Raw genomic sequence first — 13,737 nt, forward strand, 5'->3', positions numbered from 1 at the left:
AACATGATGTTATACCCAATATCCTGAGCCCATTTTATCATGGCTGATTTGACTGTCTCATCTTGAGTGATTTTCTCTTCAACCTGCCCTCCATCCTCTTGCGGAAAACTCTTTGCCTGCCCTGCCCGTATCTCGTTTTTGCTTTTTAATTCCACACACGCACCCTTCGGACTTCGTGGCAATCGGGCGCGTGGGTGCGTTTCCTAAGAGAGTGAGGACCCCCGCCTCCTCCCCACCTGCTCCCTCACCAGCCAGCCAGCCAGCCAGCCAGCCGCGTGCCCTAGCCGGAGAGCCCCGGCCGTCCCCGTCGCGCAATCGGCTGGATCTCCCTTCAGCAGGCCGTGCTCACAACTTGGCCCAGGGACCCGCAGCAGCGGATCTCCGGCCCAGCTGAAGAATCCGGCAACAAGCCCCCTCCTCCCCAATCGCTCCGCCGAAATACGCTCCAAAACCCCCCAGATAGGCCGCCGGCCGCCAAGTCTTGTGGCGCCCTGAGCGAGGGTCTCTCCCCAACACCGCCACCTCGAACTGCGTTCTCCCGGCTACCCGAGCGAACCAGCGGCAGGACCCCGGTATGGGCCCCCCCAATATTTTTTATAAGTCGGCGCCCCTGGATGCACGACTTGTGCGTTCCCCACCCCCGAATTCCACACTGCGAGAAAGGCAGCAGCAAGCAGGTATAGGGATGTTTAAGCCAACAATGGATCCAGCTCCACACAACAGGACCGATGAAAACTGAAACGCTTTCATCGACGTTTTACCAAGCTAGAAAGAAGAGGAAGGTGTGGATAGCAATGAAGCAGTGCACTCAGATTTTGTGTTTAGGCGCATCTGTCTTTGCATGCATGTGCAACACACTGAGATTTAACATTTAGAGACCTGCAGTAAGGGAACTAAAACTGAGGAACCACTACATCATTGTGCATGGAGGTCAACATGCCTTTTCCAAAAAGGCATGCAAACGTGTCCCCAAAATAAAAGTTAGGACCTGTGTATTACCAGGAGAAACAGAACTGCAAAATCGGAACCATTCCTTGTAAATAGGGACATTTGGAGCGGGTGGCGCTGTGGTCTAAACCACTGAGCATCTTGGGCTTGTCAATCGCAAGGTCGGTGGTTCGAATCTCTGCAACGGGGTGAGCTCCCGTTGCTCTGTCCCAGCTCCTGCCAATCCTAGTAGTTTGAAAGCATGCCAGTGCAAGTAGATAAATAGGTACCACTGTGGTGGGAAGGTAAACAACGTATCCATGCGCTCTGGCTTCCATCACAGTGTTTGGTTGCACCAGTAGCGATTTAGTCATGCTGGCCACATGACCCGGAAAGCTGTCTGTGGACAAATGCTGGCTCCCTCGGCCTGAAAGCGAGATGAGCGCCGCACCCATAGTTACCTTTGACTGGACTTAACCATCCAGGGGTCCTTTAAAGGTAAAGGGGCCCCTGACCATTAGGTCCAGTCGTGGCCGACTCTGGGGTTGTGGTGCTCATCTCGCTTTATTGGCCGAGGGAGCCGGCGTACAGCTTCCGGGTCATGTGGCCAGCATGACTAAGCCGCTTCTGGCGAACCAAAGCAGCACACAGAAATGCCGTTTACCTTCCCACCGGAGTGGTACCTATTTATCTACTTGCACTTTGTGATTTCAAACTGCCAGGTTGGCAGGAGCAGGGACCGAACAATGGGAGCTCACCCTGTCATGGGGATTCAAACCGCTGACCTTCTGATCAGCAAGTCCTAGGCTCTGTGGTTTAACCCACAGTGCCACCCGCGTCACCCAGGGGTCCTTACCTTATAAAGCCCAAGGCCCAAATCGGAAAGATTAGGACCAAGGTGAGCAAAATACACTCTTCAAGCCCATTTCCTTTCTAACTTCAATTAGAAAATATAAAAGAATCTAGGTGGCAATCCTGTCATTAAAGATGCAAGTAGGTCAGATAGGAGAAAACGGCCACAAGCAAGGGTAGTATCAAAACAGACAGACCCACACCTAGCATGTGCAACCAGGAAATCACTTTGAAGCTGGTCTATCAATTGCTCACATCCATGCTGACTATTCTGACACCGCTGCTTCCTCTAAGTGCTTCAAAAGGTACAAGGAAACAAAAGCAACATTGAAAATAACCCTTATTGGACCAATGGTTCATCTTGGCGCACTGTTGTCAACCCCGAATGTTAGCACCACTGCAGTACCTGGGTTGATTTCCTTCCCTTCCTTGTATTTTAAAAGGAAATGCTATGCGAAAGAAGAGAAAATTGAACCTGGAGCCTCGTATGCATGCAAATCTTACATCCCATCATTAAGCTGCAGCACCGTCCGAACATCTTCCCCATCCAAAACGGAATCACAAAACTGAAATCACTGCCAATGCAATCAATATGAAATCCAGTAGGTTTGGACTGATGCATTTAAGGGCAAAAGTCCAAGCCCTGATTCATACAAGCCAAGGCCATATGTCTGTTTGCCCTGGTTCCACCCCCCTACTCTACACACACACCCATGGCTAGGCGTCTAAAGTTAATAAACCATGAACAAGAACTGTCAGCTTACCTTCTATGTCATCTGGAACCGTGGCATAAGTGTTAGAAAGGTTAAGCTTCAGAATGTCAGGGTGTTCTCTATTTACAGTCAAGCTGGGTGATGTCACTAGATCTAGCATTTCCTTATACCTGGAGGAAAACAAAGGGTGGGGGAAAACTCAGATAATTTATTCATTAATTATGCATGCTCGCTAATGATTCCAATTTTTTCTCTCCCTAGGAGTAAATATTAAAGCTGATTTCCAAAACCCTGGCTTCATATAAATTCTACATAAACAACATTCACGCAAAAAGTTTTCGGCGAAGGGAAAATGCGGAATTAAAAACCGAGCAGTCGCTTCCCTTGGAGATTACGCCCATCTGATTAAATGCTTTCCCGATCATCCTGGATGTTGCCATCAGAAGATTACATTTATGTGTTTCCTAAAACACCATGAAGAACAAGCAATGCGTTTTAGGATTGTCACCATCGTCCAAGGCGCACAGTGGCTCTGGATAAGATTCTGAGTCCCAGAAATGTTTTGCAGCAAGAATGAAAATAGGAGACACTCAATAGCATTACAGAGTTATGGAATATTGAAGGGGAAGAAGCTGTTACATGGGGTAGTTCCTCGTTAATCTTAATGTCAGCAATACTGCACACAGAGTGCTTAAATATCTTTGAAATCAACGGGATTTAAGGAGACTTTAGCTTTCGCAGGATTGCAGCTAAATGCATTAAGAGACTCGCATGCTGAAAGTCGTTGCATTTCTGTGATCGGTTTGCTTGATGGCAAATCATACAGAAGAGACTTGTAAAGTGGAATTTGCTGCCAAGGAGTGTGGTGGAGTCTCCTTCTTTGGAGGTCTTTAAGCAGAGGCTTGACAACCATATGTCAGGAGTGCTCTGATGGTGTTTCCTGCTTGGCAGGGGGTTGGACTCGATGGCCCTTGTGGTCTCTTCCAACTCTATTATTCTATGATTCTATGAAAGTTAGCTGATTTGGAGCAAGCTGGCGCCTCACATATTCTTTGATAAGGAAAACTGAAATCTTCAGATGAAGCTAACTGCACACCAGCCCCCCAGTTAACAATTACGTTTACTTGCAGGTGCACTTTGAGGATGGAGTGGATTGGGGAGTAGTTGTTGTATCCTGGACCAAGTTAGTTCTCTGAATTCTCACTGTCACAGTCACTGCTATCCCTCTCTCCTGCTTCCTCTATTAAAATTAGCAAAGTAGTATGGCCACTTATGGTTCTCCCCAAAAGAGGAAACACATCACCAATTAATGAGGGCACAAATTTATCATATGCACAGAGGCAGATTCAGAAATAATTACTATAATTTAAACAGAAATGCTTTGTGGGGAAAGCTGTGATTGCATGACCTATGTGCCTGATCAATCTGCTGTTTGGGTGGTGTTAAAAGGCAACTTCAAAACTCTCTCCCCTCTTATGATTCTGTGTCTTTAAACTGGGCTTAGAATGGAAGGCCTTTCAAACAGAGGATCATCCTTTGGAAAGCAGAACACATGACTACCCCTATAGGAAATAGGAGCAGATGGTACTACCTGGTACCAACTGAGGGCTGGATTTGGACTAGGGACTGGCACCAAACACTGTATGAAGCTTTGAGTAAGGTAAAAGGTAAAGGTAAAGGACCCTGGACGGTTAAGTCCAGTCAAAGGCGACTATGGGGTTGCAGCACTCATCTCGTTTCAGGCCGAGGGAGCTGGCGTTTAGTCCACAGACAGCTTTCTGGGTCATGTGGATCATGACTAAATCGCTACTGGCGCAATGGGACACCGTGATGGAAGCCAGAGCGCATGGAAACGCCATTCACCTTCCAGCCACAATGGTACCTATTTATCTACTTGCACTGGTGTGCTTTTGAACTGCTAGGTTGGCAGAAGCTGGGACAGAGCAATGGGAGCTCAGCACTGTCACATGGATTCGAACCGCTGAACTTCCGATCGGCAAGCCCAAGAGGCTCAGTGGTTTAGACCACAGTGCCACCCGCGTTCCTGAAGCTGTGAGTACAGTTACTGTTGAGTGAGTCCATTTAGCGAAGTCCAAAGATCTTGAATTGGTTTGTTGGTTTTAGTCATCCAGTTTAGCATGATTATTGCAGGTCTAAAAATGGTAACCAACTTATTATTTTCATTTATGAATCACTTCCCGTGGGGCATCCCAAAGCAATTTACAATAATATGAATACCCAGAAGTCTACCAAAGCTCGAAATATTAGGAAAAGATGGGAGCAAGACCTTCTGATCTCCTCCTGACTTCCAACTTAAAGAAATTCACAAGTCCGCATCCCCAATCTCCCCCAAGTGTTAGCCAAATCATGGCCCCTCTAATCAGGATCTCCTAAAACAGTAGTTAAGGGTGATCACTGTGAAAAGTTGAAGTCTCCTTGTAATTCACAAATTTATTTTAAATCCTCATTTAAAAGGTGTCAATAGTATTCATGGGATTTCCCCAGACTACTGTTACTCTTAATAGCTTGACATTTTCAAGATCTCATGTTATGCTGTCCATTCAAGGTGGTTGCTCTTTCTTTCTCTCTCTCTCTCTCTCTCTCTCTCTCTCTCTCTCTCTTTTTACAAAAAAAGCTTTGATGAAAGGTGATCAATGCAAAGTTCACCAGGAAACTCGTTGATTCTGCTGCTACAACAATAAGCGGAGGGTTTTGTATGGAATAAAGGATTGTTTAGTGATGCCAGCAGACATCAGGAATAGAGAAACTTATTCTTACAAGGTCACTGCAAAAAAATAAATAAACAAGTGCCAGTTAGGTTCTGAGCACTGAGGATGCCAATACGATTGCAGAACATTCTAGAAATAAAGCGCTAGGAAAAGCCTAGTGAAACTTCAGTGGTAGTGGTGGTGAGCTCTGAAGAACTAGTAAAATCGTGTCAGTTCAACACATGAACTGGCTCACATCCAACACTCTTTCCCTGTTACGCCATATTGGCTCTCTTAAGGTGAACATCAGTTATGCTATGGACTGCAGTTATAACACTGATTGTGTTGTCCACAGACCCAGATTATTTGCTATATCATTTTGGGGGCTCTGCATGAAGTAACTGCCTTTTGCTTATATTATGGACAGCATTGGTACATGCCTGAATTCTTCTCCATATGAACAGGGCCTACTGGATTTATGTAGCTTTATATTAAAAGGACAACTGAGGTTCCATTGACCCTGTTCTTGAAAAGGTAAGTCAGGGATGAATGTGAAGAAGAAGCAAAGTGCAGAGATTCAAGTCTGTCTGACAGGACACATCCACTTCTTTGGAAATCCTGCCCCCCCCCCCATGTCTCAGAAATACATAGCGTTCTGCAGTTATTTACATTTTGCTTTGTTTATCCTGTTTCCTTAGTTTTACAAGTACAAAACTTAAAACCTTGAAAATATCTTGCTTCCTCCTGGACAAACAACCAAGTTCTCCCATAGCACTTAAACTGAGAAATCTGAAGAACAATGGCGGCTCATTCATAGCTCTTAGAAAGGTAGAATGGACCATCACATCACTAAATCAGGCAAGCAGGTGCCAAAGTCCAATTATGCTTTTGAGCATTCCAAATGTTGGCATTATTGTGACAGGGGTCCAATGTCATTACTCCTGTTGTTGCAGCAGATATTAAAGCCATATCATGGCACTGCAAAATTGTCCATTCTTGTATGTCCACATAGAAATCCTGAGTTGGGAAGTCTGAGAGTGCAGTATGGCAAACTTTGCCATACCAATATGAAATGGTTGCTCCTGTGAGGCAGCGACAAAGAGAACATAGGGCCTTAGGAAGCAGCCTTATACTGAGTCAGGTCATTGCTCCATCTAACTCAGTATTGTCTATACTGACCAGCAGCTGATCTCCAGGGTTTCAGGCAAGAAACTCACCCAGCCTAAACTGCAGATGCTGGGAACTGAACCTGGAATCTTCTGCATGCACAGTGGATAATCTGCTACTGAGCTATGGCCCTTCCCCAAAAGCAATCCGCCCGCACATTGCTAAGAAGCATTCCACATCTAACTGCATTTTTCTGGCTTTCAGCGCTGGACAGTTTTTTACAAGGCTCTGCAGTAAGTCACTATGCACAATCCCAAATAAAACGAACCATATATCGTGGATCTCTTTGCTTTGCATTGCTGGGATATCCCAGAGTCTGCTGTGCAACAGCAGAGATGGGCCCAATGCAAGCTGCACAGGAAAAGATCTAGACATGCATTGTCTCCCCCAATTCTGCTTTCCTTTTCGCAGCTGTACAGAGCAGATTGCACCATTTGTTAGCCCTGTCGTCACTCGGCGTCCCCCGAGGCTACAGCATTAAGGCAAAAGCATGACTGTGCTTTCAGAAGAGTGCTCTGCAGCAGTGTCAGGGAGCAGAACTTGGGAGATGACAGCTGGGCAGTAGGGGAAGTGGAAGAGGGGAGGGGGAAGACTTCAAAAGGCTCCCACTGCTGCTAACGGATTAAAAGCATATGGAAGGTTCCAAGTCAGGGCCTGAACCAGCTCACCTTTCTATTTACCCCGTGAGCTTTTGTTCAGCTACCTAAGCTGCAGACAACTACCTACTCAGAGATAAAGATCTAACATTCAAAGCAGAAAGGTAGCAGCTGGCATAGCAGCAGCCATGGAGAATGCAGACAGAGACAGAGGGTAAGTTAGCAATAACTAAGCCTGCTTCTTGGGAGAAAAGCAATGGCAAACCTAGACAGCATCTTAAAAAGCAGAGACATCACCTTGCCAACAAAGGTCCGTATAGTAAAAGCTATGGTTTTCCCAGTAGTGATGTATGGAAGTGAAAGCTGGACCATAAAGAAGGCTGATCGCCGAAGAATTGATGCTTTTGAATTATGGTGCTGGAGGAGACTCTTGAGAGTCCCATGGACTGCAAGAAGATCAAACACATCCATTCTGAAGGAAATCAGCCGAGGAAGGACAGATCGTGAAGCTGAGGATCCAATACTTTGGCCACCTCATGAGAAGAGAAGACTCCCTGGAAAAGACCCTGATGTTGGGAAAGATGGAGGGCACAAGGAGAAGGGGACGGCAGAGGACGAGATGGTTGGACAGTGTTTTCGAAGCTACGAACATGAGTTTGACAAAGTGCGGGAAGCAGTGGAAGACAGGATGGCCTGGCGTGCTCTGGTCCATGGGGTCACGAAGAGTTGGACACAACTAAACGACTAAACAACAACAAAGTATTTTGTTTGGGAGAGACATACTCCTATTTTCTAGTTCCTAAAGTGGACAGACAAATGAAACTTTGTTTCTAGGAGCAATATACAGAGTTGCTCCTATTACCTAAGAATCAGGTCTTTTCCAGTGACTGCTGACCTGTGGACCTCCAGGTAATGTTGGTCTCCAACTCCATCTGCCCCAGTGAGCATGGTCAATGTTCAGCAGTGTTAGAAACTCAGATATTTAGGTTAGGTGTCAAATGGCTCCTTGAACCAGGGTTACAGTCACTAAAATGGCCTAGTTGCCATGTTTGGGCCAGACAGCTCAAAAGTTATATTTTTCAATACGACTTTTTGGTTCCTGAAATTCATTTTGATTGTGCAGATAAAATTCTACAGGGTGTGTTGCTAGTGTGTGAAAACAGTCAAGATCCAAGGATCCCCAGGCATGCACCTCCAGATGGTAGAGAAGTCAGGCCCAGGCATGTTCACTTGATCGCAAGTGGTCGAGAGCCAGGTGCAAAATGTGCCTGGCAAATTTCAAACGCTGGTGTTCAGGTATGGTGGGACTTGTAAGGTCTGGAGGGCCACAGTAGCCACCCCGGCCTAGTCAATGCAGGACAGGGTAGGCCATGGGGAAAGCCATTTCCTATGGAAGCTTTCCGTACATTCCAGGAGAAGTTTAAATGTGCACTCACTCTCACACTGGCCCTGCAGCAGAAGCACTGTAGTTTGGTGGCAGGAAGAGAATATGCCTTACATGAAGGAAGTCTCTGCTTCACTCCCAGTATCGTCAGTTTAGACTGTAAAAGACTGAAACCTTGGAGGACCACTGCCAGACCGTTCTTCCACTCTGGGTACCCAGATGCTTTTGGACTACAACTCCCACCATTCCTTGCTAACTTGGCCAATGGCCATGGATGATGGGAGCTGTGGTCCAACAAACGTCTAGTGACCCAAGGTTGAAGAATGCTGCTGTAAACAAAACTGAGCTAGCAAGCACAATGAAAATGCCTTTGTGATTGATACCCAACATTAACAAAGACATGGTTTGTGTATGGTCAAACGAGAGGCAACACATCTCTGAATCACAACTTGCAACTGGCCATACATCTTCATTTACAAAAAAAAAAGTTATGGGGAGAAACATCTGGATTGGAACCACACCATGGGTAAAAGGTAGTCATACCTTCTCCCTGTGCCGTTTCCCACTAACAATCTCCCCACCTCGAAAGCTGATGTTTGCCTCAATTTAGTGGAATAGAGAGGTGAAGCAAGCGCTTTCTATTATTATCTTTTATTTATTAAATTTGTATACTGCCCTTCATCCAAGGATCACAGGTGGTTTACAACATAAAAATACAATGAGAACACAAAATATACAATAAAACATAAACAAAAGCAAATTAATAATTCCCCTCCCACGAACACATTCAATGAATGTTAATCAGCCCAAGGCCTGGTTATAAAGAAATGTTTTTGCCTGGTGTCTAGAGATATGTATTAAAGGCGCTAGGTGAGCCTCCCTGGGGATAGCATTCCAGAAATGGGGAGCCACCACAGAAAAGGCCCGTTCTCATGTTGCCACCATCCGGACCTCTCACAGAGCCACATGAAGAAGAACATCTGACAGGATCTAGAACAGTTCGTATGGGGAGAGGCGGTTCTTGGGGTATTGTGGTCCTGAACCACTTAAGGCTTTATAGGTCAAAACCAGCACTTTGAATTGTGCCCGGAAACTAACTGGCAGCCAAGGCAGTCAGGTCAGGATCAGTGCAATATGCTTCAACTGTCATGCCCCAGTGAGCAACTTGGCTGCCAAATTCTGCACTAGCTGAAGTTTCTGAACTGTCTTCAGAGGCAGCCCTATGTATAATGTGTTGCAATGGCCCTTCATATCTTGTTGGATCCCAATCTCCATCTACCCCAGCTATAATGGAAATGGTCAAGACTTGTAGTCAAGACAAGCAACATCTGGAAGGCTGCAGCTCCCTCATCCCTGATCTAAACCCGTCAGCACCCTGAACCTATGCACAAAGTAAGCCCTATTGAGTTCAATGGGACTCATTTCAAAATAAGCACATACAGGATAGCTTAGTTGGTAGAGCATGAGACTCAACCTCAGGATTCGAGCCACATGTTGTTGGGCAAAAGATTCCTGCATCGCAGGGGGTTGGACTAGATGCCCCTTGTGGTCCCTTCAAATTCTATTATTCTACGGCTGCAGCCTAAGGCAGCTCAAATACTTGAATGAGACACGCAGTCTTTCAGCTTACAAAACCCCAAGTGGGCCATCATTCTACTTGCACTGCACCCCCAAATCCACAAGCGCATGATATACTAAAATAAGGTCAGAGGCTGACTATGGAAATAAGCAACAAAGTATTAACATGACCACCAATTTCTGCTTCTAGTGATAATGATTTGGTGGCTATTTTACTAGGCATACTAAGTAGAGGAACAGGCAAAAAAGGGGAGGTGTTCCTGGAGTGGCTTTTGACTGAAAAGGATAAGATTCCAATGTGAAATCAGAGACCCATTAGCAGAATCAGGCATACTGATGAAAAGCTGTGACTGAGAAAATGAGTCAAAGCAGGAACTTCAATGATTTAAGCCAACATGGAAACTACCATTGAATAGGCAGAAGTTATATAAATTTAAAATGGCAGGTACGAGCACATCCCATTGCAAACAATTTTGTCTGCAGATAATTGAATTCAGATGCACTTTGCTATCTAGTTTCATTTATATTCACTAAGCTACATAATTTATATGCAAGTACAAAGTCATTAGCCTCTGGCTCTGGAATTATGTATTGAAGTACCTTGTCCCAGGTCACACAGCAAGTCAACAGCAGAACTGGAAATTAAACCCAAGAGCCCCAAACTTTGTGACTCCCCAGAACATTTTTCATTTAAATGCTATAAAAGCAAACTTTGCAGGACTAGTAAAACATCCTGTCATTTCATAATTAAAAGTCATCCTGCGATACACAACAGGAGATTTTATTTGCCTTATAGTAAATTACCTGACTTGTACTAATAAACACACAGGATTTTTTCATATATTGGAATCCAGATCAAGTTGACTTGGGATTCAACTGATTGTGTTGACCATGCCAAACCCACAGCTAGGGCTACTGCAGGCACCATAGTATTAGAAAACAGAGCCGGGATTGAACGTCTCACAAGTCCCAAGCCTAGATAAATGCAATGCAAATTTACAACAGTAAATTTCACTGCTGCATGCAACCAGTACAAAGTTTCTCCATGCCTAGGACAAAAAAAAAGCTTCACTAGCTGAATTTCAGCCTTTTTTTGCAGCTATTCAAAAGGCTGCTGCAAAAAGAAAAAGTGGCAAACATACAGAGTATTAAGCCTGGTTACAACCTGACTCCACCTTCATAGGCTGCTCTGAAGATACCTGTACTTGCAGAAGGCAAAGTTGGAGTCCTCAGATGGAGCCCTGGAGATTCTGTCTTATGTGTGTTCGGAAGGAGTGGGACATAGGGCATTAAAGTCCAATCCCTGCTTAATGCGAGAAATCCAGAGCTTGAGCATCTCTGAAAAGACTGCCCAGCCTCTAGGTCATGGGTAGGCAAACTAAGGCCCATGGGCTGGATCAGGCCCAATAGTCTGAGGATGGTCCGGGAATCGCCGCATGAATCGCCAGCGGATGTGTTCTTTCCCTCTCCCTCACACAGCAGCAGTGGTGGCGCCTCCTCCCTCCCTCCCTCCTCCTGGTTTCTCCCCGCCCTGCCTAGAGGAGGAAGGGGGCTGGGCTTTGTTGGCGCCAGCAGCAGCAGCTGCCATTTTAAGCAGCCCCTGTCCGGAGCCCTTTCGCATGCCGCTCATCATCCCGCCGCCAGCCCCTGCCGCTCGCAAGACACAGGTAAGCAGCCACCAGGGCTCGTAGTGCTCTTGCATCATCTCTCCCCCCCCCCACAAATATAGTCTGGCCCCCCACAAGGTCTGAGGGACAGTGGACTGCCCCCCTGCTGAAAAAGTTTGCTGACCCCTGCTCTAGGTAATTGATTCCATCAGCAGCAAATTTTGTGGAATCTTTCCACCTGCTAACACTGTCCATTGATTGGACCAAAATCAGGAGGAGCTCTTTAGCTTTTATTTTGTGAAACAATCTCAAACTGTATATGTCAATTAGGGGCCAGTGTTTCCATCTAAGCATCGGTTCTAAGATCTATGTTCTCCATCACAGATTAGAGGTGCTGATAGCATCTCAAAGAAGAAGTGGACTCACTCTTGCTGTTCGCCCCAGTAATTCAGAAGGCAAAAAAGCCAGGTTAAACATTTTAAAAGTCTCAAATTTGTGGGAGATTTTGCAGTCAAACCTAACAATTCATATCTATGCCAGTTAGTAAATGAAGGAGTTAAGGACCACAGAACTGTAAATTTCTAAGGAGACATGATTAGGTCACACCCCCTCACATTGGAGAGGGAGGAGGGAAGTAAGGGTTGTATCCTGTTCCTTTCTCCCTTTCTCTTTATCTTCTTTTTGAACAATGTAACTGACCAGATGCATGAGTTTGGCAGTCCCTACCCAGACTCCATGTTTGAAGATACCCTTTTTGTATTTTGTACTTAATAAGTTTTCACCTGTGTTGTTTTTGCTGTACATTGATTGATGCATGAATGAGACCTCTGATTACTGTAAGTAAAACATTTAAACTTACTTAGGTTTGTAGTCTATTTGATACCAAAGAGGTAAAGGCAACGGAGCACAACTGTAAGCGCTCAATATTGGGATACTGAAAAGTCTAACCACCTGTATTTCCTGCGCTTTGCAAACACTGCATATATTTCAGTTTTAAACTCTTGGGGGGGGGCTCTCTTGATACAGGCATTCAGCCCTTTTTTCTTTTATAGTTTCCCACACACGCAGGACTGCAGGATTAGCTAGTATTCTCCAGTTACTTCCCAACAAAATTCGGTCTTCGATTAACAAAGCTTTCAAGCTGTGTTTCTTTGCAGGGACATCTAAATGTTGCACATCAAAAGGCCACCTCATAACAGTCCCAAAATACTACAGCTGCATGCTTTGCTCAGTAGATCAGTCAAATGAAGCTATTTTTTGGAGGCTACTTTACTTTCTAGGGACGCGGGTGGCGCTGTGGGTTAAACCACAGAGCCTAGGGCTTGCCGATCAGAAGGTCAGCGGTTTGAATCCCCGCAACGGGGTGAGCTCCCGTTGCTCAGTCCCTGCTCCTGCCAACCTAGCAGTTCGAAAGCACGTCAAAGTGCAAGTAGATAAATAGGTACCACTCTGGCGGGAAGTTAAACGGCATTTCCGTGCACTGCTCTGGTTCGCCAGAAGCGGCTTAGTCATGTTGGCCACATGACCCGGAAGCTGTACGCCGGCTCCCTCGGCCAATAAAGTGAGATGAGCGCCGCAACCCCAGAGTCGGTCACGACTGGACCTAATGGTCAGGGGTCCCTTTACCTTTACTTTCTGCCATTGTTTACAAGCTACTTTACTTTTTGATGCCACTTTAGCTCTGCCTACTGTGTGGCGCCCACCCACCCCAAGCACATAAATGAAGACCCAGAGTTTATATACAACAGCATTGGGTACCATCTCTCTGTTATCTGTAATGAAAGTTCTCTAGTACATGCTGAAATATATGTATTCTCTCCAAGATTTCATGAAGGAGTCTTCCCCAGGCTTACCTGGAAGCATCAGGGAATCGAATCTGGGATCTTCTGCATGCCAAGCATGTGATCTACCACTGAGATGCAGCCTTGTTGTACAAACAACAAACATATCTGCTATGTGAACACTGTGTAGAAGCTATTCTTTTCAGAATGTTTTTCCAAAAAAAAAACCCCAAACCTGAACTGGAGTAAATGCTCATTTTGCAAAACTAACCATTTATCACAATGACAATGACCCCCCCTTCCTCCAAGGTGACCCCCCGGGCACAGTTCCACAGACTGTTTATACTCCTGAGCGCTAGCTGTCTACTGCTGACATGACCAAACTTAAAACCCCATCAGATTTTTGGGTTTGATAAGTTCTTTG

General features: G+C 45.6%; 1 protein-coding gene across 4 annotated transcripts in view; it reads right to left on the reverse strand.

Annotated features, from left to right (window-relative positions):
• Positions 1-13,737, reverse strand: part of EYA2 (EYA transcriptional coactivator and phosphatase 2) — a 145,739-nt gene that overhangs the window by 83,653 nt on the left and 48,349 nt on the right. For all 4 annotated transcript variants that reach the window (XM_081196334.1, XM_081196333.1, XM_081196332.1 and 1 more), the window contains exon 2: positions 2,544-2,662. In XM_081196334.1, the coding sequence (XP_081052460.1) occupies positions 2,544-2,652 (109 nt within the window). In that variant the 5' untranslated portion in view covers positions 2,653-2,662. The remainder of the gene's footprint in view (positions 1-2,543; positions 2,663-13,737) is intronic.

Source organism: Podarcis bocagei (genome assembly GCF_964188305.1).
Source record: "Podarcis bocagei genome assembly, chromosome: 5".
Lineage (NCBI taxonomy): Eukaryota > Metazoa > Chordata > Lepidosauria > Squamata > Lacertidae > Podarcis > Podarcis bocagei.